Source organism: Anopheles gambiae, chromosome 3 (genome assembly GCF_943734735.2).
Source record: "Anopheles gambiae chromosome 3, idAnoGambNW_F1_1, whole genome shotgun sequence".
NCBI classification, from domain to species: Eukaryota; Metazoa; Arthropoda; class Insecta; order Diptera; family Culicidae; genus Anopheles; species Anopheles gambiae.
The window spans coordinates 82,240,310-82,264,146 of record NC_064602.1 but is presented as its reverse complement, the minus strand read 5'-3'; the positions used below and the strand labels follow the sequence as shown (position 1 = coordinate 82,264,146).

Sequence of the window (23,837 nt, the reverse complement as noted above, 5' to 3'; positions counted from 1 at the left end):
CTAATTTTAATACGCATCAAAGCCTTTTACCGCTTGCTTTTATTAGAAGATGTTTCCGTAAATTATACTCCAAACCCCCTCTGCTTCACCACACACACACACACACACCCGGCTTAGTAGCCCTTGATCGTGTGGGCCAGCTCCCAGTTCTGGGCGACGAAACAGTCGGCATCGACCTTGACGCCGTCCGCCGTGCAGACCGCCTGCGAGTACTTCGGGTCGCTGCGGCAGTCCCGGTACCACAGCACCTCCATCACGCGCTTCATCAGATCGTTCGCTTCCGGCTGGCCGAGGGTCTGGTAGGCGGTCGGATTCTCCGACCACTCGCGCAACAGCGGCAGCGCCAGATGGGTACCGTACCCCGTCGCCACCACGTTGCTCGTGTACGAGCGGCCGCGCAGATTCACGTGCCCCAGGAACGGTTCGCCGTCCTGCATGCCGCCGATGACGAGATCGAGATAGAGCGGCTGGAATTCCGACCGCCGGTTGTACATGACCCGCGTGAGCCAGTTGTAGAACGAGCGTGGCTTCATCTCGTTCTTATCGTCCAGGCACTGATCGTCGATGCTGGTGACGGCGGTAAATGGCATTCAAAATTCATCATAAAATCAAAATGAACAGTTGCACAAAAAAACACGATTGCATCCACACTTACACCTTCTGGTCGATGTGACGCTTGATGTACTGGAAGTCGGCAAAGTCGCCCCCGATACCGAGCACCGTCTTGTCGTTGATGCGATACACCCGGTCGACGTCGTGGAACCGGGCAAGCGACCCGTACGAGATCAGCTTATCGGCCGCAATGATCACACCATCCTTGAACATCAGCCCGACGACGGAGGTGCCGGTGGTGACGGGGTAGCTGCAAAAGCGAAATGGAACGAATCCGTAGTTTGAGGTTAGTGGGTTGAGCGTATTGAGCCACCTTCCGCACTGTCCAACGCTTACTAGGACCGCTGTGTGCCAAACTCGCCGGGAGTGTCCGATCGCGCCTGCATCGCACCGCCAGCGGCCGTGCTGCCGGGGAAGTTGTAGAACGCGCCCGGAGCGGGGCCATTGCTCCAGAACGGCCCGGCCATCGAGTTACCTCCCATCGGATACATCTTGTACGGGCACTAGCTATGCTGCGGGAGGGTTGAAATTTATTACACAAAGTCTAATTTTACTTGAATAGAATTGTTTCGCACGTAAAAACAACTCACCAACTTATTAAAAACAGCAAACGCGGAATGAGTCTGAATTTTGTTTGTCACGGCAAGAATGACAGCCGAAATCGTGACTGTCATTGTTCGCTCAAAATATCTACAAGAGAAGGTGGGACGGGCCGCTGCTGTGTCGCTAAGCACCTTGGCACAGAGAGAAGCGCTCTTGACATTAGTGCGTGATTCTGTGGAAAATTCCATCCATTATTTTGTTTAGGATGTGATAAGTTTTACAAAAACACTCAAACACTGCAGCAAAATTTGTATAAGGTATGTAAAAATAACTACATTCATCGACTAACTCCTAATTATGCGACAATATGCCGGGAAATCGAAAAGCCGCGCTTTTGCCCGCGCGTGGTCTAACCTTGCCGGCAAATCAGATGTTTTCATCGGAAGCGACGCAATGTTTGTGCTTGTTTGTGGGGCTGAAGGAGGCAAAAACGAGCAACAAAAAAAACCGACACACCACACTTCATTGTGAATTTACGAAAAACTGGCAACGAACACCGTCATCGTGAGACGGAGGAAAAGTGGAAAAGCTTTCTCGTTGCATTGGTTCTGTGAGTCGGAAGGCAAACACGGTGGCAATAGGAAAATTCCAACCGAGTGTCGCTTCAAGGAATCAGGGAAAAACGGACCTCCAAAACACGCCGGTTGAAGGAGCGGAGCATCGTTTTGCGGTTGTACGCGTGAAAAACGAACCGGGAAGCGGTGCGGGGCTATTATCAAATCTACACCCGCAGGCGGAGGAGTCTGCAAAGGTCCGGCGGGTGGACGGTGGTGTTTCGTCCTTTCGTCCTTTCGTCGTATCCGCGGCGACGGAATGAAGTGTTTATCCGGTGCGGTGCGACGATAGCCCAACCCCCTCCCACCAATCGGTTTCAAATTTCCCACCTCCCCAAAACGACAGTGATAGACACATTTCCCGGGGCACAGCGCACCAAGCTAAAGCGGGGCGTGTGTCTATGTATGCGCACCGGTGTGTGTGTCGTACTAAAACAATCGATCGTTGGCCTGTGTACACCTTACCGGTTTGTGGTGGGGTTTGTGTTTTATTTTAGACAAACATCATTAGCCGCGGCCCAACCCACGGGCGGGGACAAAAGGCAAAAAAGGAAATATCAGCGAATTACATCCGGGTCGTCTTCACTTCACCCAGTGCCTCACACACATACACACCAAGCAGCAGGAGCAGCAGCAGCAGCAGCAGCATCGCCATGACCGCCACCAGCACGACCGAACCGGCGGCATTCGATCACATCGAGACGATTGTCATCGAGGGTCAGCCGACCGACATCGTGTACCATCGGTTTGCCAACAAGCTCTTCCTCATCATCACCCAGCACCAGAAGGTGGCCAACGTGTACACGGTGCGCAGTCACGCCCACAACGATCTGAGCGGGGACGGGCCGGGCGGAGCTGCCGGCGCCGACGGTTCGAACCGCATCTACACCATCAAGCACACGTTCGGCGCCAGCTCGGACGAGGCGGAAGCGGCCATCCGCTATCTGATGAGCTTCCTGCAGCAGAGCGACGAGATCGTCATCACGCTCGGGCTGCGGCGGATCGACAAGGCCACGCTGGACCAGATCGGGGCCCAGCTCCGGAAGATTGTGCTAGGATAGGGCATAAGGGGGATGCGGCAGAGGAATATTCTAACCGTTGGTACATACGTTTCTTTCCGTTCTTAGGAGTTTCTTAAATAAATACGCGTACACACGTTCACGCTTTGGTGGCGCGCCACACACCTTTGGAATCCTGCTTGCATTTTACTGCATCGTTCCGAAACGCAAATTTAACGCGCTTTACTCTACCGGTCCGCCACAACGTGACGGTGCAGAATGTGTAGCATGGCGGAAGGATTGTCGGCCGGTACCATGTGCCCGGCCCGCAGAACCGTGTAGTGCGTGAAGCGATCCGAGTACCGCGACCGGTACCCCTCGATGATGCCGCTCGGCTCGGTCGTGAAAGGCTCGCGGGCCGGCGAGTGTGCGAACAATCGATCCATCCAGCCGCGTGTCCCCGGCAGGCAGGCGATAAGGTCGAGCTGACCGCTGTACACTACCAGCTCGAGGTCGGTTTCGTTCAGCAGCCGCTGCACGGTGCCGACGCTCGATTGCAGAAAATCGTCGCCGAGGGCATCGAAAACGGCTGTCCGTTGGGTGCCCCAGGGCGGTCGTTTCGTCGCTGCGATGCCGAGCGTGTGCGACACGGGACCACGCATGAGCTGCTCCAGCGGGCTGCTGCTGGTGTGCGATTCGGGGGGCGGTGGACCGGTGTCACTGTACCACCAGAGCGTTTCACCGTATACTAGAACTGGCGAGAAGGAAAACCGAATGTATGTGTGTGTGTGTGTTGGTAGAAATCGAAATCGGAATATTTAATGTTTAATGAAATCACGCTCTCCACGCAGTTCGGTATTGGGGGGTTTTGAGCGGGGGTGCTAATGAATTACCTTTCGAAGGGATTGGAAATGAGAATGAAATTGGGTTAACCAGCACCCCCCTCCCAATGGGGTGGGGTGTTTTGGGAGGTTGCTGAATAAATCAGAGATAATTTGAATCATAGCAGGCTGGCTTCAAGCGAAGCTGGTGTTGCGTGTGCATACGCCATAAAGCAATCGCTGTTGCTGTAGAAGAGTTTTGGAACTACAATCTACTGTTACTAGTTAGTTTTGGCTCGGTTACAGGGCTCCCTAAAATAATTTTGAAGGTATGTAACAACTCCAGGGAGCAAGTAAAGGTTTTTTGTGTAAACAACGGAATTGGCAGTTGCTTCTTAAATTCAAAGGATACATTAAGACAAAATGATTTAGAATTCAAACAGGTTTTAGAACTGATCACAAACCCTTACAAGATCAGATTCAGAGCAGTTCTTAGGACTGATCCTAAACTTATATGTATCGTAAAACTGATCCTGAATTTATAACGTTCCTGGCATCGATTCTGATACCATAACGGAATTGGATCTGTTCCTGAAACCACGTCCCTGGAACTGGTTCTAAACCGATAGTAGCGCTTGCTCAGATTATGAAACCATACCGAGCTTGAAATAGATCCTGACCAATCCCGGTCTTGAACTGATCTTGAATCGATATTAGCCCTGGAACTGATAGTGAACCCTTTCTGGTTCTGGAACTTATAGAGAATCCATACCGGTTATGAACCCCTACAGGTCCTGGAACATAACTGACACTGAAGCCTACACCAGAACTGTCCCCGAACCATTTCATATCCTGATAGAGATCCCCAATATATCCTGACCTGATCTTGGAACATATCCTGACTTCAAACTGATACTGGAATCGGTCCTGTAATTGATCCCAACCTCGCACCATTAGTAGAAATCCTCAACTAATACCGGTCTTCGAAATGATACTGAACCCCTACCGGTACTGGAACTGATATTGAACTATTATTGGTGCTAGATTCAATTCGGAATCCATATCGGTCCTAGAACTGATAATGAACTTATTGCAATTCAAGTTCCTGGACCTTTCTTAATGAATGGATGGTTTTCGGACCAGTCTCGGTTCAGGAAATGATACAGGACATACTCCGATGCAGTAACCGATTCGTCTACCACGATGGGGAATGAACCGTTCCTTGAGGCAGTTTTTTGAAACATTGAGATTACGAATAGAGCCTTACAAATACCCAGAAAGTAACAAAACTAATTCGCGTTACCTCTTGATAGATTTTTTTTATAGAGAAGAAGAGAAGATATTTGTGGTAAAAGAAGCATGTTAGATGGATGAAGGAGTGTGTTGCACGCAAAACTCCAGAAATATAAAAATTTCTTAACCCCAAATCCTTCACCAACCTTCATCACTTTCAACATCCTGCGGCTGAATCTCCTTCCTGCTTGGCTTTAGCACATTGTAGCAGTTGATTCCGCCCGTCTCCTGCACGATGGTCTGCTGCAATCCGTGCCACCCTTCCATCGACAGCCCAGGTCGCTCAGACTGTCTCACTGTATCGCGCACAGCAGCTACCTTCCGCTCGATACGCTCACGACCACCTTCATCCACAAATCCCAGGCCGGCTAAATATTGTGGCCACGCGGCAATACTATCCACGGGCGAGAGCCACGCACTGCCCAGGAAAAGCCCTCGCAGCTTGCAGCGTATCGTGCCACCTTGCACCGCATGCGCCAATGCGTACGCAAACTCAACCGCAATCCGGCCGCCGTAGCTTTCCGAAGCGATGTACAGTGGAACGCTTCCCTCCCAATCGGCCATCGTAATGGCGCTCATGGTGTGATAGAAGTGTTTCAGAAAAGCGACCAAATCACTCACCACCGTGGTGGTGTTACGTGCCAACAGGGAGCGATCCTCGACGTAACTAAACCCGCTGCCTACGGGACTGTCGACAAAGAGGACGTTGTAATCTTTCACCTAGAAGTGCGTGAAAATACGGTTTTAGAAAGACTTTGACAGGTGAATCGGGCAAAGGTTTTCGTGCTCTACCCAGGAATTTTCACGTGGCTTGAGCGTTCGATCGAGTGGTCCAATTTCTTCAAAGTTCCCGTAGCCGCTTGATGATGCTCCCGGGCCACCCTGCAGCCATATGATGAGCGGTCTTGTCTCGGGTCGTTGAGTATGCGCCTGATGTAGCCACCAGAAGATGTACGCCCGCGGACGTACCTCACTGTAGCCCCAGTGTTGTTTCCCACGACCAAATCCATTGTTTGCGACTTAAAATATGCAAAGAAATGTTTATAGCAAGACAGTAAACAACATTCACAATACGCTTTTAGACGTCACTAACCAACGGAAGCAAGAAATTCACTGCCTACTGTGATCCAAACAATCCATGTAACAGCTCTACCCATTTTACGCACAATCAAAGCACACAAGAAGATGTTCACCAAGCGACACAAGAATTTGAGGCACACTACGATGATCAACCTTGTTGGTGCGCCACTTTATAACATCGATCAGACGACCCTTCTGCATCTCTCAGCTGATCGGACAAACACGAGATGATGTCAGTCACCGCAGACAGCAGCAGCAGATGATGATGATCTTTGCGCGCCATCTGCTTTCGATCGATTAATTATTCTGCACTTCCGATGCAAAGGTTATCTATCCCCACCATCACCACCGCCTTTATGGAGACACCTTCGTCTCACACAACACGTGGCTCGTTCTGGAGGGTTATTAAAGGCACACGTGCTTCTGGAGCATGAGTTGTGTAATACAAATATCAAAACTTTATTGTATGATCGTGTGTCAGTCCACCGGGTGAGTCAGCTCGATGACTCACTGCACCGGCACATGCTTTTGTAGGATGAGGTCCATCAGGATGGGATTATCAGCGGGTACCATGTGCCCGGCACGCAGCGCCCAGTACACAGCCAGCTTGCCGTAGCTCTTCTCGTACCCCTCCAGCACACCGTGCTGGCCGACGGCATTGCGGGGCGATTGCAGGTAGTTGTTGCGGCCGCTCCACTGAATCTTCTCGATCCACCGCACATTGCCCGGGGTGGCAACGATTAGGTCGAGCTGGCCGGTAATGATCACCACATCGAGGCTGGTGTTGTTCAGCAGCAGCTCCATCACGTCGATGGCGGGCTTCATAAAGTCACCGGCCAGCGTGTTGAACACGCGACCACTCTGCGCACCGTAGACCGATTCGGCGGGTAGGCTTAGGGCGGGCGCCACCTCGAAGCGCATCAGATCTTGCAGGATCTGGTCGCGATCCTCCGATGCCAAGCGGGTGGCACGGGATGCAATAGCACCTGATGGAGATAGGACCAAGATTGATACATTACTTATATCTTCAAACATCGTCAAACCCCTCCCAACTCCTCATCACTTACTTCGCATATCGCGCGAAAACTGCTCCAGCTGCGAGCGCGTCCCGGCAAAGTCCTGCTTGAACAGCACGTTGTAGAAATCGATCCCGTGCGTCTCGCGCAGAATAACGTTCTCCGTCATGCCCCACAGGTTGGTGGCCTGCTCCCACTGGCCCTGGTTCAGCACGTGCTCCGTTTCGATGGCCGACGCCTGGATGGCATTGTAACCCTTCGTATCGACGTAGCCCATGTTGAGCAGGAACTCGGCCCAAGACAGCACGGAATCGATGGGCGACACCCACGGGGCCACAATGCCGACCGACTGCAGATTGCACTCGATCTCACCGTTCTTGATCGCCTTGTCCAGCACGTACGCAAACTCCGGGGCCATCTTGCCTCCGTAGCTTTCGGCGTAGATGTGCAGCGGGGTGTTGCGGAACTCGGGCTGCGCGTCGTAGAACTGCTTCATCAGCTCCACCAGATCGTCCGCAATTTCGCCGTTCGTTTTGGTGAGCAGCGAGAAATCCTCCACATAGCTGAAACCGGTACCGACCGGGTTGTCGATGAACAGGACGTTGTAGTCCCGCACCCAGGTGTGGTTACGCTCCTCCAGCTCGAGCGTGAGTGGGCCCAGCTCTTCGAAATTGCCGTACATGGACGATGCACCGGGACCACCCTGCAGCCAGATGACGAGCGGCCGGTCGGCATGATTCGGCACGTCGGCGGTTGTGTAGTACAGCCACCAGAACATGTGCGCACCGGGCCGAACCTCGGCAAAGCCCCAGTCCTGCATGCCTGGACCGAAGCCTTCGCGGGGGACTGCGGTGGGAGGAATTGAAAAGAAAGATGGGAAAAGTGTGGTATTTATATGATGTAACTAAGAAATGTTGCTGTGTTAAATTCTGATTGTTCCTTTTTCTTGGTTTTAATGGGGATCGAACTACATTCGACCTTTACAAACACTATCGCTTTACCATTAAACCAAACTCATCGTTTCAATTATGTGCATTATAATTAAACCATATGCCATGTCACGTGGTCAAAGATAAGGTTGTTAGAACAGCTGTTTTCCCCATTACGAGTTGCGCCTTTTTTGTCTTCAAATACCGGGATGTGTCTAACACAAATAAGTGTCCTTTTATCCGTACAGATAATCATTAAATTAAGTGATATTTTGGAAGATTAATGGCTGTGTTTTTGGCTTTCTGTGTTGTTTGCCAATATTGGATAACCTCAAGATGAATAAAAGTGCGACAGACAGCCTCTGCCAAACGTAGTTCAGATCCAAAAGATGGACAAAATGAACTAAGTATGATACCGTAGATTAGCATAAATATTCTTGGAGCTTTTCTCAGGAATCATGCCGTGGCAGTGTATACGGCTTCTAAGGCTTATCAGTACCATGTCAGTCCTTGCTACGAAGGGATGTTTCTGTTGAGATTCGATTCTGTCCGGCCTTATAGGAGTCGTCGTATCTCTGAAGTGTGGACCACCGAGCCGCTTGATACCGAGTTTGTGTGTTCTGATGATGTGATTTTATATAATATGCTTATAGTCAGAATCAAAGAGTTGAGTAGGTGTGCCAAAAGAACCGCTGAATACCCCTGTAACGAAGGGATCAATATGCTAGCAGTAAGGCTCAAGAACTCAACCTAAAGTAGACTTCCCAGTACATTTAACCAGCCAGTTTTCCGTCTCTATTAGTAAGCTTTTCAAGGATTTTATGAATCAGTAACGTTTGAAGTGAATAGAGAAAAGGCATACTTGAGCCAACTATGGCAAGTGGCATCGTGAAGAATGCAATCTCGTCTATCGTTAGGCTACAGTTGGGCTGTGGATTACTGCCAAGACGTAGAAGTAATTATTCAAAACGTTTGCAATGAATGGAGGACGTCGACCGTTACGGGGAGAGTGAAGAAAGTGACTCCTCTGGCTGTACTTCCTCTGAGGAGAAAGTGAAATGCGGTGTTTAGTATCTCCAATAAATTATATTTAATCTATAGACATCTAGACTAGGCATTTCAAACTACCATTTTCTTTTTTATCATCTGTTTGCGCTTTAATTATGCAATAACATTCAATCATTGTGCATTGAATAAACAAAACAATATCTCGGCTCTATGACCCCTTTGGCATTCGGTTCCATTGTTTGGGTGTGACGTTGTCATTTCGCAAATCCTATTGATAAGTTCGATAAGATGCTCCAACATCACAAAATCAGTAGCCGGACCCATCAGGGGATCGCCATTGAACTGTCGATTGATTTGTTGGAACTTAATCCTTATCTTGTGGAGCACTCCACTTTAATGGATCGCGTTTAGTAGCTCTCCGTTATCACCGCTATCTTTTATTGCAAGTGCGCGCTTGTCACAGTAGCTGATTACACATCGTCAATTACTAGTGAAAAAAGAAATCTTATCCCACTTTAGTCGTTGCACATTACAACAAAAAAACACACACATAAATTCAACCTAAAGTGTTTGAAATGTGGTTATTCCTTGCGGCCCGGCCCACCACGTGACCACTTTAACCAATCGTTTTTACCCATTTCGTACAAGTGTTTGTGTACTTTTTCTTATTACTAAATTCCACAATAATAATTTTACACTGAAACGACAATCCGCCACCCAGCCGTTTCACACTTGTACACTTTCACTTATTGTACACCGAGGGGCACAGTTCGTCTCTTGAGGATCAGCTTTCGTTTTGCCGTTTAAGCTTCGCAGTATTAGCACATTTCATTGCCCCAATGGTATTCTGGGGTCGTTAATTAATTACACCAACGGAACGGAGAATCTCCTCCCCTATCTTTTTCTCTTTCTCTCTCACAATTGACTCACCTGCTCCGACCATGGCCACCGCCAACGCCAACACAATAGAATACTTCATTTCGCACACTCGCAATTGGAATTCCCCGGACGGCGGAGGAACACGATACTCCCGCGCTATACAGCCAGCAAGAGACTAACAGGTACACACCCCGGCTGACGGTTGCTTTTATATGCGGCACGAGCCACATGCGGCGAGATCGGGAACCTCCTCCATATCAGCTGAGCATAGAGGCTGCCCCTCTGTGCCCGCACACGGTGTATTGCGAGCTTCTTCTCCACCGATATCTCGCACCGATTGGGAGGACTATTGAAATGAAGTTGGCTTAGTTTGATGTGATGTTTTGAGTCACTCTAAGGTGGAGGCGTTTATCAGTGGCGCACAGCAGCATGTGCAGTTACGTTAGGGATTGTTGAGCACACGGCGCATGGTGGCATTGCTGGAAGAGTTTACCGCGGGAGTGAATTTAATATCGGTGGCAGCAGCAGCAGCAGCCCGTCCTCTTATCTGTTTGTTGCTGGTAGTGGAATTGAGACGACACCGCACCAGGTAACCACCATCAGCGCAGTGGGTCAAGATTTGCATAAAAAGGCTCTTAGTTGGGTGTGCGCTTATTGGTGCAAACACTTTCACAAATGCTTTCGCTAATTACCGTTTACATGTCTCTCGCTTCAGTTGTTTGGGTGGAGCCAAAAAAATCCTAAAAAAGTTGTTCAGAAACACTACACTAAAAATTTGTATTAAATTCGTAAGATGCGCCCCGACTTATTCGGACGTTTGACAGAGCAGGGCCACGCTCCGTTTGACCCAGTGGTTGGCGGGCAGCTTGGTACCGAGCAGTACGGGCAGTACGTAGTTGGTTGAGTGTCCCGTAGTCGACAGTGTGCCCTTCCGTTCGGCCGTCTTGTATACGGGACATTTGTAGCGGGAACCTTCCTGAAGTTCGACAATTTTCGCGGGCTAGAAGACGACGAAAGGACCCCATTAGTAATGTTACGTTAGTGCGGAAACGAATCCTCCCTAAATACGTACAACCAGATGCATGATGGGCATCGTATCAACCAGCATCTTGGGCAGCTGCTCCTCCAGCCGACTGTTGGGCACATCCCACCGGGCGCCCTCCAGAAACAGCCCATCCACCAGCACACCATCCTCCGGCGCCTTGCCGACGTTCCTCTCCCTGAGCACGCCGAAATCGTACGTCAGCATATCGATCGGGATGCGATGCCGGCGCGCATAGTTCTGCATGGCGGCCGTCAGGAACGCCTGCGTAAAGAAGAACCCGGACAGCCAGAACACGTCCGGCTTGCCCACGTCGTACCAGCGCTGCAGAAAGGCGAGCCGGGCGCAGAAATCCACCACGTACGCACCGACCGGCTTCAGGCTGGGGTAGGACTTCTTCATCCACGAGCCCGGTATGCGCCGGTGCTGGATGGCCGCAAAGACCGCCTCCAGCAGGGGCGTCAGTGCGATCAGCCCCGCGATGCCCTTCTTCAGATTCACGCAGCTCGAACGGATCTCGCGCAACAGCCCGTTGAACCGTTCCATCTCCTGCACCAGCACCGTGTTCATCGACTCACTGTAGTCGACCGGGTAGCGCCGTTTGGCCGCCTCGAGATCGAAATCGGCCGGCAGCTGGGCGTAGATTTCGTCCACCGTTGCTAGCACCTGCTTCTCCACTTCACTGTCACTGCCCCCGGAAGTGCCACCCTGCGTAAGGATCATCGAGTCGATCAGGGTGCGCGCTGCGGTCAGGTCGCGCGTAATGCCCGCGTTCGGGTGCAGCCCGTACACGAGCGGGCTCGGGAAGTTGGGAATGTTGTTGGCGATGTGGGCCAGGTACTCGCGGTGCTCGTTCCGCAGCGGTATGCCGTAACAGTCAGCCAGCGGGGAAAGGCGATAGTTCGGATCGCTCACCACCCGGTCGTTGACGTAGTCCTCCAGTATCGTCACGATTGCTCGGCGATCCCATGCGTCCGTCACGCGGCCACCGTAGTTACACTCGCCGGTCAGGTAGGTGATCGCTTCGTACGGGATCTCCTCGTACTGGTTGATGAACAGCTGCAGCTGCAGCACCGAGATCTGGAAGTCCGACTCGTTGAACCCGTACGAAATGTTCCAGCCGAGCGGGCCAAACTTGCGCCGCTCCTGGACGACGGCGTGGAAGAAGCACACACCGAACAGGAGCTTCGAGAAGGCTCGATCCTTGCCCGGGCAGCCCGTATAGAATGCGTCGTCATTCATCGGCTCCGAGTGGTAGGAGCGGAGCAGATTCTGCTGCAATCCCGTCGGTGGTTCGTTCGTCATCTTGATGCCGTTCTGCAGAATGCTCGCGGGGAACTGCTCCGACGGGTAGCTGGTAAGCCACAGCCGGAACGAGGTCGTAGTGTTGTAGTGATCCATGTTCTCCCACAGATACTCGAGCGTGGGCATCCACGAGGCGGCCAGGTGACAGTTTTGCAGGCACACCCAGCTTCCTTCCTCCTGTGCACGCTCGATAATACGCTGCGCTATTGGGCCCTGTCCCTGTCCGAGCGATATCGACTGGAACGTCTCATCGAAGCCCATCTTTTCCGCGTACAGAAGGAGCGCATTCATCGGGTCTGCCCCGGGTGATAGGATGAAGATGAGCGGCGTTAGACAGTTGGAATCTTCGTACGAGCGGGCTATATCGAACGGGGGCGGCGCAACGTACGGTGGACCCATTTCCGACGCTACGAACTCCGTAATGGCAAGGACAAACTTGTCCGGTCGTACCGTTTTCAGCACAATCAGCTTCTCGAAGCGATTCGTCTTCTCGTCCCACGGTGCAGGTAGTTTGAGTAGCTGCGGCTCCTCCGCATCGTAGTACGCACGCCATTCTGGCCTGTTGGCGGCAAAGCTTTCGACAAATCCGGCAAAGTCGGACAGCTGCTCGAGCCGACACACGTCCTCCCACAGTTTTGGCGTGATCCAGCTTTCGTCTGGGTTGGGCAGCTTGGCGTCGACCTTCTCCCCGCCGCTCAGCAGATACCGAAACTCGACCGGATCGATCTGATTGCACGAGATCATGATCTTGGTGGTGAGGATGAAGGAAAACAGCAGCTTATCCTTCTCGAACAGTGACCGGCACACGTTGTTGTAGAGGTTGAGCGTTACCGCATCCATCAGGTACTTGAGCCGCCGGTACAGCTCCTTCGTGCGGTTCGCATTCTCGATCGAGTAGATGTACAGATTCACGAACCAGGCCAGCGAAAACTGGTACATCGGGTCCACGTTCGGCAGCTCGGTGATGCAGTAGTACAGGGTGGACGAATGAACCGCGACCGGGCGATAACTCTGCCGGAAGGCTTCAATCTTTTGCTCAATTTCCCGCGAATCTTCCTGCTTCTTGACAATGTCGCTCGAGATGCGCTTCGAGTCGTCCAGAATCTTGATCGCACTTTCGTCCTCCAGTATATCACCCTTGCACTCCGACAGCGTTTTCAGGATCTTGTCCTCTACGTCCTTCAGCATGGCGACGTTTTTAGCGCCCTGCAGAATCAAGCTCTGGCGCAGTTCCTGCAAATCGGGTCGCTCTTTCGCCACCACAATCCCTAGCAGCTGATCCTCCAGACCCTGAATCGTGAGGGCAAAATTAATCACCGTCACCTTGTTGTACACCTCCGGCAGGTAGTGCGGATTGCGCAGGCTCGACGTGAGATAGAGGCGGAATTTCGGCGACAGTGGGATCACATTCTCCCCCAGCGTCATGTACTCTACGCCACCCTGCACGAAGGTGTTCCGGTTCAGTATCGGATCGAGCGGTGCCTCCAGCTCCTCAAACACATTCTCCACCAGCACCGGGTAGCCCTGCTCGATGCAGCTCTCGATCTTCTTCATGTAGTCGGACTGGGAAAACTTCACCACCACCAGATGGTTGTTGCGCTCCATGTTGCGGATCCACTTGTTCGCCTGCAGCTGCGGATCGATGAACAAGCTGTACCGCGACGAGCAATCCATAATGATCGCATTCTCGGTGGAGAACGCATCCGTCGGCAGGCCGGCAATGTTCCAGTTCTGGATCTTGATGCGCGAACCGAGCACCTCCAGCAGGCTGTACTCGGGCGAGCAGGGAATGCTGTTGGCGACGCACAGGTCGTGCCACTCGCCGATGCACCGGCCCCTGTACGACGCCGTCAGCGGGGCAAGGTAAGCGATCACCCCGCTGGACACCAGTATGTCGCCCGCCAGACTGTCGTACAGCCGCTGCAAGTTCTCGGCCGACGCGATCCAGCGCGTCTTCTCGCCGCCCAGCCCACCGATCAGCGTTTCCGCCCGCTGCAGCTTGTCCTTGCACAGCTGCACCTCGTCCTCCACCTCCTGCTTCTTGCGGTTCGCAATCTCCAGATTGTCGTTCAGCTCCGCCACCCGGCGCTCCAGGTTCGCCGCCAGCAGCCGCTTCTCGTTCAGTATTGCCATCGTCTCCGCGTACTCCTTTTCCGCCTGCTTCAGCTTCTCCTTCTTGGGCGCCACGATCTTGGCCACCGCGTCGTACAGGTCCATCGCGATGATCCACTTGCACAAACCCTCGGCCGCGCTCGACGCCTTCGCCACGATGTGCGGCTGGAAGTCTTTGTGCGGGATGAAGTCCTTCCGAATTTTGCGCATCGTGTCCGGGTTGATGTTGTCCTTGTCGTAGTCCTTGAGCGTCTGCAGGAACGCCAGATCCCCGAGCAGCCGCTTGCTGGGGCCCCAGTAGTCGAGCATCTTTTTGCCCGTCGCCGGATCGGCCACCTTGTCCGGCGTGATGCCCTTCATCACGCAGACGGCGGCCATTACGAGCTTCACCACTTCCGGCGGGTTTTTCATCGACTTCACCAGCGTAATGTCGGTCGGCTTGAGGGTGTTCAGCGCCTGTATTGCCTCCTCCAGGATCGGTATCGCACCGGCCAGATCCTTCTCACAGTCCGCCTTGAGGATCTGCGCCTCGGCCGCCTGCACGTTCGCGACCACCTCGTCCTTCTTCACCTGCTCCGTGGCGGCCGTCGCTTCGAGCGACTCCTTCTCGATCTCCTCCGTCATCTTGCGCGAGTTTTCCGCCATCACGATCAGCGTCGGTTGCAGTGCGTTCAGCTCGATCTGCATCTTCGACACGGCATCGGACGCCGCACTGAGCCGATCCAACCCGCCCAGATACCGCAGCTTGTTGTTCATGATGTCCGTCTGATGTTTCTGGGTGAGATTGCGGAACGATTTAATCAGCTCCAGGTAAGACGCAGAGGTAATGTACGTTACGCGCCCCGTCTCGGTCGTAAACTGGGCCGACACGTCCCGCGCAATGACGTGGAAATGTTTGCACAGCACAACGATCGACTTCTTCACCTCGGACGACACGTTCAGCTCCTTCATGTACTTGTCGGCCACCTTCTCCAGTGCATCTTCTGGCCACGCATCGAACCAATCGATCGTGCAACAGTTCACCAGCGACGGGTACATACGGATGCGCGTCCGCAGCGCTCCCCCGATCGGGCTGAAGCAGATCACAATGTGTAGCTTCTGTTTGCAGCGATTCACAAAGAACTGGAACACCTCGAGCGGCGATATGTCAAGGTTCCGATTGCCGCCCTGCGCCGCCAGCCGTACCATCTCCAGTATTTCCTGCTTCTCGTCAATCGCAAAGATGTTCGGCACCTCGCCCAAGTTCAGCAGACAGTCAATATCCTGCAGGAACGCTTCCTCCTGCAGCTGTGCTTCCGTCAGCAGGAACACCGTGTCATGCCCGAGACCGCCCGCTTCCTTCAGCACTTTCTTCAAATCTTCGCGCCACTCATTGATGCCATAAAACTTGGTAATCTCGGGCTGAAAGAGCGATTGACCGCACAGCTGGGCCGCCAGCTTGGTGAGCGACTGCCGTCCCGAACCGCCCATCCCGATCAGCAGCGAGCTGCCGCCCGCCATCGAGATGACGCGGCACACCTTGTTCAGGTGCTGCAGCGCGTACTGGAACAGCACAATGTCCATCTTGGACTTTTGCGAGCTATTATACTCGACCAGCGCCTTCCCGGCCAGATCGCGGAACTGTTCCACGTTTTGCGTTTCCTCGTACTTCCGATCTTCCGTCTCCGCGTCCGCATCGAAGTAGCTGCCAAACATCAGGTTGTTCAAGCTGTTCATCAGCACCTGCCCGGTGACCTCGTCGAACAGCTCCGGCATCAGTGCTTCCGGTTTCTCCTTGAAGAACGTCTTCATGTTCTGCAGCAGCTTGTCGAACACAAACATCCGGTCGGCATCGTTCACCAGCCGGTCGTAGAAAATGCGCATCGACTCGTGCAGCCACAGCTTCGGGAAGATCTTCTTGCTCTCGACCGACTCGCGCTTCAGCATCGAGCAGCCGCTAATAACGCGCAGCACATCGCGCAGGTTGAAAATGTAGTGCGATTTGGCCGGCGTCGGCAGCAGCTTGGCACAGGCGAACTGGTACGTATCGAGCGTTGCATTCACGATCATGTTCACCATGTTGATGACGTCCGAGGCGTGGCCGCCCTTCTTGTACCCGTCCAGCAGGATGGCGGAGAAGATCTTGAACATCGTTTCGTCGTTGAAGTTGCTGATCGCGAAGATGTTAAAGTGGCAGAGGAACCGCTCGTACACGTCCTGCCGGCTGCCGCCGACCAGCCCGCACGCCGCCATCACCAGTATGTCCTTCAGGTACACCTTCGACGTGTCCTTGAGGTCGTACCAGTGCGCCTGGTCGAAGTACTGGCGCATCAGCTCGATCGGTGGCTGCGCACCGTACACCTCCTTCACCGGCATGTTCATGTCGTCGATGAACAGGACGCACGTCTTGCCGGCCGGCGGCCCGTAGATGCCACGCTTTTTCTTCACCAGCTTGGAGATGATCAGGTCCTGCGTTTGGTTCGCGCTGATCTGCGTCGTGAAGGTGATGAACGTTGGCAGAAACTTTTCCTGCTCCATCTTGCTCATCATGTAGTTTTGAATGTAGTAGGTTTTGCCGGTACCGGTTGGACCAACCAGCAGCAGCGGCTTTTTGTTCTGTAGAATAGGGCAAAGGTGTGTGTGTGAGATGTGACAAAACTTGAAGTGATCACTACATTGTTACCTTGACATGTATGTCCAGAATGTGCATATAGCGCACAGAGTCGAGCGTCGGCACGAGTAAGGTAAAGCCGACCTCATTCTTCATCTGCCGCACCATGTCGGGATAGTAGCGCCACGAGCCTTTCTGCTTGAAGTGATACACGTAGTCGATGATCATGCCCTCGCCCGGCATTGATACATCGATCTTACCGACCGCTTCCGGCACGGGATGTTGCTCTCCTTTCCAAATCTAATTTCGCACACGAAGGAACCAAAAATGTGTAGCATAAATTGTAAACAGATCCAACCATCTACATCTTACCTCTCGATAGAACTCATCAAACTTAACCTTCGACTCCATGTCAAGCACTCCGCCCAGGCCCCACACGACCGCGTACATCATGGCGGCCTGGAACCAGGTAAACAGATACTTGCCGTACTCGTCCGGACTTTCGTGGCACGCCTCGTCGATCACCATCTCGAAGATGTGCATCGTCGCCATCAGCAGATTAACGTCGCCCGGATGCAGGTACTGATGACCGTGGCATCGAATGAACTCCAAACAGTCCGGTATGATCCAGCGGAACAGCTCCATCAGCAGATCGTGCCAGTCATGGGTCCAGCTGTTGTTGCACCGCTCAATCCACGACTCGACGAACGATTCCCACCCAATGACGGACGGTTCCATGAAAATCATACCACAGCGCGATACGGTCGCGGGCGATGCCTGCTCCAGGTCCATCACCTCGAAAATCATCGACATGTCGCTAGACATCGTGATGACCTCGCCCGACGTTAGGCACAGCTTCTTGTTGTCATCCAGCACGGTGTTCATGTTTTCGATCCACACCGCATCGACCGGGCCGTCAAACACGAGCCACTTCCGATCGGCACTGGTGTCCATCGCGTGCCCACGGAATATCGTCGAAGCGATACCGTCTGTCCATTCGTAGGAGATCGGATCGAAGGCACCGTACAGCTGGCCCATCGTAATTGCCTTCGGATTGACTACCTCGAGCTGAACGCGCTGGAAGTAAGGGTTCCCAGTGCGGGCAGTCTTCAGCTTCGACAGACAGGCAGCTAGTACGCGCAGTGTCATCGATTTGGCGGAGAATGGTTTGCCAACCATCATGAATCCGTGGCGTACGATCATCATTTCGTACGTTTGGATCACTTTCGTAAGGAAGGTATCTTTCGGCTGGAGGTTCCACTCACTGCACACCTCACGGAAGGTTCGCTCGAGTGCGGCGTAGTCCGCGCGAGGCAGCTCGACGCCGGGGAACAGATCCGATATAATGCCCTCGAACAGCGGGATGTCCTTGGCGAGAAACTTGGGCAGATTAACGTCCAGCAGGGAGCGCAACAGGATGATCTCCTCATCATCGTCGGGGAAGGCTTTCTTGAGATTACCGCACGCCTGCAGCACCGTTTTGACCGCCCGCATACCGTAGTCGTAGTGGTTTTGCGACGAGAGCTGCTCCGAACAGAGCCGGTACGTAGTGACGATCTTGACGGCCAGTGTGCGTGCGTTGATGAACCCAAAAGAGTAGAGCGATATCTCGCCGATCATCGCGTAGTCCGGTACCATCATGGCGACGGTGCGGAACAGCACCTTCAAGTTGTCCGGCAACTCGGATCGTCCCGCATAGCCCGGGTTCATCGTGATGCACACGTAACAGGCTGGGTTGAGCGTTAGCTCTGTGCCTTCAAAGTTGAACTTTTGCACTCCACCGCGGACGGCCTGTACGATGCAGAGGATCTGTTGGGCGACCACGGACAGCACCTCCAGCTCGATCCGGTTGAACTCGTCGAAGCAGGCCCAAGCGCCCGATGACGCCAGACCCTTGAAAAACTTACCCATCGCCTTGTAGTCGAGCCCGTCCGAGCAGTTGAACACCTTGCACTGGACGGCCAGCGCTTTGGCGAGATCTTTCGTCGTTTCCGTCTTGCCTGTGCCGGCCGGACCTTCCGGTGCCCCGTTCAGGTGAAGCTGGTAGGCGCCCATGAGCGTGCGATAGCAGCGATCGGTCAGCGGAGTGATAACAAGCCGGTCAGAATTGCCCAGATACTCGCAGGCGAACTGTACCGCCGCGTTAATGATCTTCACCGTCACGGCCGCCGCCGCCGACTCACCGTCACCGCCCTCCTCCCAGTAGTAGCGCAGCTGGGCCAACCATTGAAAATCATTCTCCGAACTGACGCGATTTCTGATCAGCTCCTGCACGACGTCCTTCGCGTGCACATCGATCACGATCAGTGCCTTGACGGTGATGCGCTGCAGATTGGACAGGTCTTTCGAGCGCATCAGCGCCACCACGTCCATCAGCTCCACCTGCAGGCGATCGAACAGGTCCAGTATCAGCGTGTTGTTGCGCTTCCGGAAGCACTGGTGGATGCTGGCGGCCCAATAGATCTGGGACACGCACAGCACCACCATACCGGGCCAGTCGAGGGCCCACTTGCAGCGGGTTTTCTCCGGGTACGCCCGGTACGAGGCGCTAATTTGGGACCGCACCGCTTCCAGCATCGAGGCCTCCACCCAGGACAGCCACTTCTCGACGCTGCCGCGCGCCTCCAGCGTCGACACCGGCTCGACGAACTGCACCTGCTCCTTCTCGATGCTGAACATCGACCGAATGTCCAGCCGGTCGTCAAACTCCAGCCGATTGATACCCTCGAAGCACTTGCTTAGGTGGGGCTGCACGCGCAGCGGGTCCTTCGTTTCGGACAGTATCTCCAGCATCTCGTCGTTGGACAGGAAGAAAAAGCGCGGAAAGAACAGCCGCTTCTTCTCGAGGTACTCGTTCACGCCGTTGGTGATCTCCTCCAGCAGCTCGTTCGACTGTTCCATCGCTTCCTGGACGCCCTTGGCCGCGGCCACCCCTATCACGGACCGGTTCGACTCGACCGTCTTCATGTACATGCGGTACGTCTTGTCGACCTGCTGAAACATTCGCCCCTCGTTGGGCATTTGCGCGACGATGTCTTTGGAGGAAAAGATGGGCAGCAGGTAGAGCCAGCTGCCCTGCACCTTGCCCCACTGCTCGATGGTACGGTTGACGCGCGTTAGCGTTTGGTACCACTCCTTCACCTCCTTTTCGCACGGTTTGACGAACGCCGAACCACGCATGGCCAACGTTTTCATGATGTGATCGTCCAGCACGGCCTGTATCTCGTCCAACCCGGTTAGAATGTTGATGCCCGTATCCTTGAACGGGTTCAGCTTAAACATGATCTCTTCCCATTCGGCAATCATCGCCTGCAAACTTTGCTGCAGCGCCAGCTCCTTGTTCGCACCGATGCTGATGATCTCGAACTTGTCCAGATCCTTGTCCAGCTTGTAGTCGATGATCTTGCGCAGTGTGGTGCCCGCGTCGGGCGTCAGATCAAATCCAGCTATCTCGGACATTTCATCCCAGTGACGGTCTTTCAGTGCTGGATTGCACATGATCTTTACCACGTACACTCCGAGATGGAAATCCTTGATCGACTGCGACATACGGGCGCACAGTTTAAGCGGGCAGGGGTGCTTCTCCGGATCAGGATCCTCCGTTTGACCCTGGGAAGAAGCAAAACATTTGCGGTTGGGTAAATCAGCTTCAGATGAAGGATTCTGAAGTCATTGAAGCCTGGACAGATTCATGATTTATTATGAAATATTTGTGAGTGATCTAGGAATCACGAATCTCCTAGAAATCACGAATCTTCAAAAGATAAAGAATGATTATAAATTTATAATCCTTAACAGATCCTGTTAATTAATACAGTTTTTATACTTTCTTCATTCTTCTTAACATTACAGTATGTAAAATGTTTGGTTTTATGTCATTTTATGGTCAAAAATAGACCCAACAATTTTTTGGGATTCATTTCATGCATAAAACATTACACAAGAACCATGAAATAACAATGCAAAGCATTAGATGCGCGCTTACCTTAAACTTGCACAATGTATTCTCTAGCATATCCGCCTTGATGCGATTCCGGTAGTACTTCTGGGTTTTTTGAAACTCCTTTAAAAATTCGTCCGTTTTCGACTCGACAAAATGAGGTTCCAGGTACTCGAACGGACCGTCCATCCATACATTGTAGTACCGTAGCCACCGCATACATAGGCTTAAATAGAAAAAAAGAAAGGTTTACTATGGGTATTCTTCCAATCAACCATGACCTCTTGTGTCATCATACCGGATCAGCTTGTAGAACGGTACAACAAATGATTTGATCGCTTCCAGCACCGCATACTGCGATTTTGGGAACTTAAACAGCACCTCCTCCTTGTTGATCCATTTGACGTAGTCCTCGAACACGAAGATTTGATCGATGTACCCGTGCAGCACGACGATGTAGTCGCGGAACTTTTCCGTCTCCGTCATATCGTTAATGATGGCAATGTGCGGTATCATGTCTTCCATCTTTTCGTTCAGCTGCTTGGTAACTTCCTGCAGCTTCTCCTCGAACGAAAACTTGTACTGCTCGAAGTTGGTCGAGTTGATCTCGAACACGGACTGTATGCGGAAGTACCAGTTGACGCTTTCCACCTGCAGTTCAATCTGATCCGCCGGCAGTTCCATAAGCTCCACCAGATAAGCATTGATCTAAAATGAAGAGCTAGACTGTTAAGGTATGTGAAAACTTCACCCCCCTTCCCCTCGATTTCCTTACGCGCATGGTAATCTGAATTTTATCACGCAGCTCGTCAATGATTTCCGTCTTGACACGCGTCATGTACTCCCCGTTCGTCATCAGCTGCTCGGTCGAGGTTGGTATCTCCAGTGCCTTCTCCTTGATCTCTTCAAACTCTTTGCAAATACGCTGAATCTCGCGCCGATGCTCTATCGCGATATGGTTCGCAATCCGATCGATATACCGCTCAACAATCTTGCGCAAGCTTCCGATCGCATCCGACTGATTGACGATCGCCATCGGGAAGTACTCCTTCTGTACCATGGCACGGATTTTCTCCTTATACAGCTGGAACTCCTCAATCTTCGCTATATAGTCATCGAAAGATCTCGGCTCGGACAGAAACTCATCCATTTCCTCTTTCGTGGATGGACAGAGCAGCCCCGCAAACTCGGCCTGAAACCCGCTCAGATACTCTGCCAAAGGTTGAAAGGCTATCAATAGAGCCTGTTGTATCTGTTCGTGCGCCTCCTGGACACAGCGTTCTGCAATGCCTACGCGCAAGTAGGGTGAACTTTTCGGCTCAAAGCTGGCCGGATCGACCAGCGTTTCCAGACAGTCCAGCCGGTTGGCGACCGCCATCACATCGTCGATCGCATTCTGATACACGCTGTAGATGTCGTTCAGGCTGGGAAACAGGTCGATTCCATCGTCGCAGATCGCCAGTATCTTCATCTGCGGGATCTGGCGCACGTTCAGCAGCGTTTCGCGCAGATGCCGAATGGTGCGCAGCTTCGCCTCGTTCAGCTGCCGATTGATCAACCCGCCGGCACAGTTCAGCACCTTCGGCCACATGGACTTGGGAAGGGTGCGTCGTTCGTAATGCTTCTTCAAGATTGCCACAATCTTCGGGTACCACTGGCCGGCGATCAACCCTCCAACGGCTTGCAGATCCTTCTTGATCAGATCGCGCAACTCGTTCAGAGTGATCTCTTCCCCGGTGCGATACCGCGCATAGTCGTTCAGATACTCCGGCAAATCCGTGTACGCATAATGAACGATGCACCGCACGAAGGGGTTCGGCAGCAACAGATTCTTCTGGATGTACGCCTTGCTGCGGAGATAGTTGCGAAAGTTGTCCGTTCGACCGACGCGCTTAAATTCAAACTTTTCCCGCTCGGGCACGTAATCGTCGGGCCCAGGTTTGAGCACCTTCTGGCAGCTGTACGCCTTCATTACCTTATCGAACTCGGCGTGCACATCGGTCATATAGGCCGACAGTACGGCGGGATACTGCGCGCGCAAACGCTTGGGAACGTACGACAGAATCTTCTCCTCCGTTTTGTTGAGCATTTTCGGAACCGGTGCACGGCGTGCATGCTCACGTAGCTTCTTCGCGTAGTACGACTGGGGCCGGGGAATCACATCCTCAAAGTCGACCGTTGTGCTTCGGCAAATTTTGATTTTTTCCTACAAAACACGACCCATGCGCCATGCGATGTGGCGTCCAAAACAAAACGGGGGAGCATTTGCCCGGTTACCAGGGAGATGTGGAAACCAGTTTCAAACAACTTACCTGAGCCGCTTTTCTACGTATGAAGCTGTAATGGCGGCGCTCCTTCACCTCGGACAGGAACAGTTTCAGCAGCGGATTCTGCATGTACGGTTCGTTGTCATACTTGTCCAGCTTATCGCAGGGCTTATGAAGTTTCGCTAATCGTTTACTCATTTTTGCCTCGGATTGTTCACAGTTTTGGTTGAAATTCACTCACTAACGGACGCAGTAATGTACGTCCTCCTTGGCTCACTTCTTCTCGACAAATGGCCGGAAAATGGCACAGTGGAACGAATCAGTGTCTACAGCTCCACACCGACGACCGTTGCGTTGTTGATGAAAGTTAAACAACGCTGCCGGATTGCCTAGGTGCCTAGGATTGCCAGCATACTGGCGGGCTCCCTCTCTTTCGGTATTCCGTTGCCAGGGATTGCTGCGATGCGTGTCTCCCCGCTGTCTAGACACGCTTTTTCGTTCGTTACTATGGGAATGTTGTGCGTGGGTGGGAATGATAGCAGAAGGGGCAGAAATCCCGGCACACTAACCTTCACCTCTTTATTGGCAAGGGTTTAATGAACCTGTAACCTGTATACTTTTTGAATAGGGGTTTGGAGTTTACCTGTTGATTGTAAAGCATATTGACGCAGTTTGATTTGAATTATATTGAGGCTCTCCTAGAACCTAGGTGGTTTAATGGGCGTAAAAATTCCGCTTCTTGAGGGCGTTAGAGATTGGACCTTAAGCAAGGCGAGATCAAAACTCTT

General features: G+C 52.7%; 5 protein-coding genes across 6 annotated transcripts; 1 reads left to right on the top strand and 4 right to left on the bottom strand.

The window, feature by feature from the left end:
- Position 1: 1 nt before the first annotated feature.
- LOC1268428 (proteasome subunit beta type-4) lies at positions 2–1,382 on the bottom strand. 2 transcript variants are annotated; one of them, XM_306986.4, is made up of 4 exons: positions 1,203–1,382; positions 949–1,124; positions 656–862; positions 2–567 (listed from the first exon to the last, which is right to left on the bottom strand). In XM_306986.4, exons 2-4 carry the CDS (start codon positions 1,101–1,103, stop codon positions 114–116), a joined length of 816 nt encoding a protein of 271 aa, XP_306986.4. In that variant the 5' UTR covers positions 1,104–1,124; positions 1,203–1,382; the 3' UTR covers positions 2–113. The 2 variants fall into 2 exon arrangements, with proteins under 2 accessions (XP_306986.4, XP_061515290.1); XM_061659306.1 differs by having other exon boundaries at positions 949–1,119; positions 1,203–1,295.
- A 159-nt stretch (positions 1,383–1,541) lies between these two features.
- LOC133393630 (uncharacterized) lies at positions 1,542–2,961 on the top strand. Its single transcript, XM_061659307.1, has one exon. It carries the CDS (start codon positions 2,423–2,425, stop codon positions 2,828–2,830), a length of 408 nt encoding a protein of 135 aa, XP_061515291.1. The 5' UTR covers positions 1,542–2,422; the 3' UTR covers positions 2,831–2,961.
- On the bottom strand, positions 2,927–6,251 carry LOC3291333 (retinoid-inducible serine carboxypeptidase). Its single transcript, XM_554775.4, has 4 exons — positions 5,975–6,251; positions 5,674–5,900; positions 5,028–5,601; positions 2,927–3,521 (listed from the first exon to the last, which is right to left on the bottom strand). Exons 1-4 carry the CDS (start codon positions 6,036–6,038, stop codon positions 3,016–3,018), a joined length of 1,371 nt encoding a protein of 456 aa, XP_554775.3. The 5' UTR covers positions 6,039–6,251; the 3' UTR covers positions 2,927–3,015.
- Positions 6,252–6,396: 145 nt separating this feature from the next.
- On the bottom strand, positions 6,397–10,005 carry LOC1278251 (retinoid-inducible serine carboxypeptidase). Its single transcript, XM_317861.4, has 3 exons — positions 9,845–10,005; positions 7,029–7,823; positions 6,397–6,947 (listed from the first exon to the last, which is right to left on the bottom strand). Exons 1-3 carry the CDS (start codon positions 9,891–9,893, stop codon positions 6,469–6,471), a joined length of 1,323 nt encoding a protein of 440 aa, XP_317861.5. The 5' UTR covers positions 9,894–10,005; the 3' UTR covers positions 6,397–6,468.
- Positions 10,006–10,145: 140 nt separating this feature from the next.
- Positions 10,146–23,439, bottom strand: LOC1278252 (dynein axonemal heavy chain 12). The gene is made up of 8 exons (XM_317863.4): positions 23,095–23,439; positions 21,558–22,988; positions 21,081–21,490; positions 20,828–21,008; positions 17,215–20,451; positions 16,915–17,142; positions 10,866–16,847; positions 10,146–10,793 (listed from the first exon to the last, which is right to left on the bottom strand). Exons 1-8 carry the CDS (start codon positions 23,245–23,247, stop codon positions 10,599–10,601), a joined length of 11,817 nt encoding a protein of 3,938 aa, XP_317863.4. The 5' UTR covers positions 23,248–23,439; the 3' UTR covers positions 10,146–10,598.
- Between the last annotated feature and the right edge of the window lie 398 nt (positions 23,440–23,837).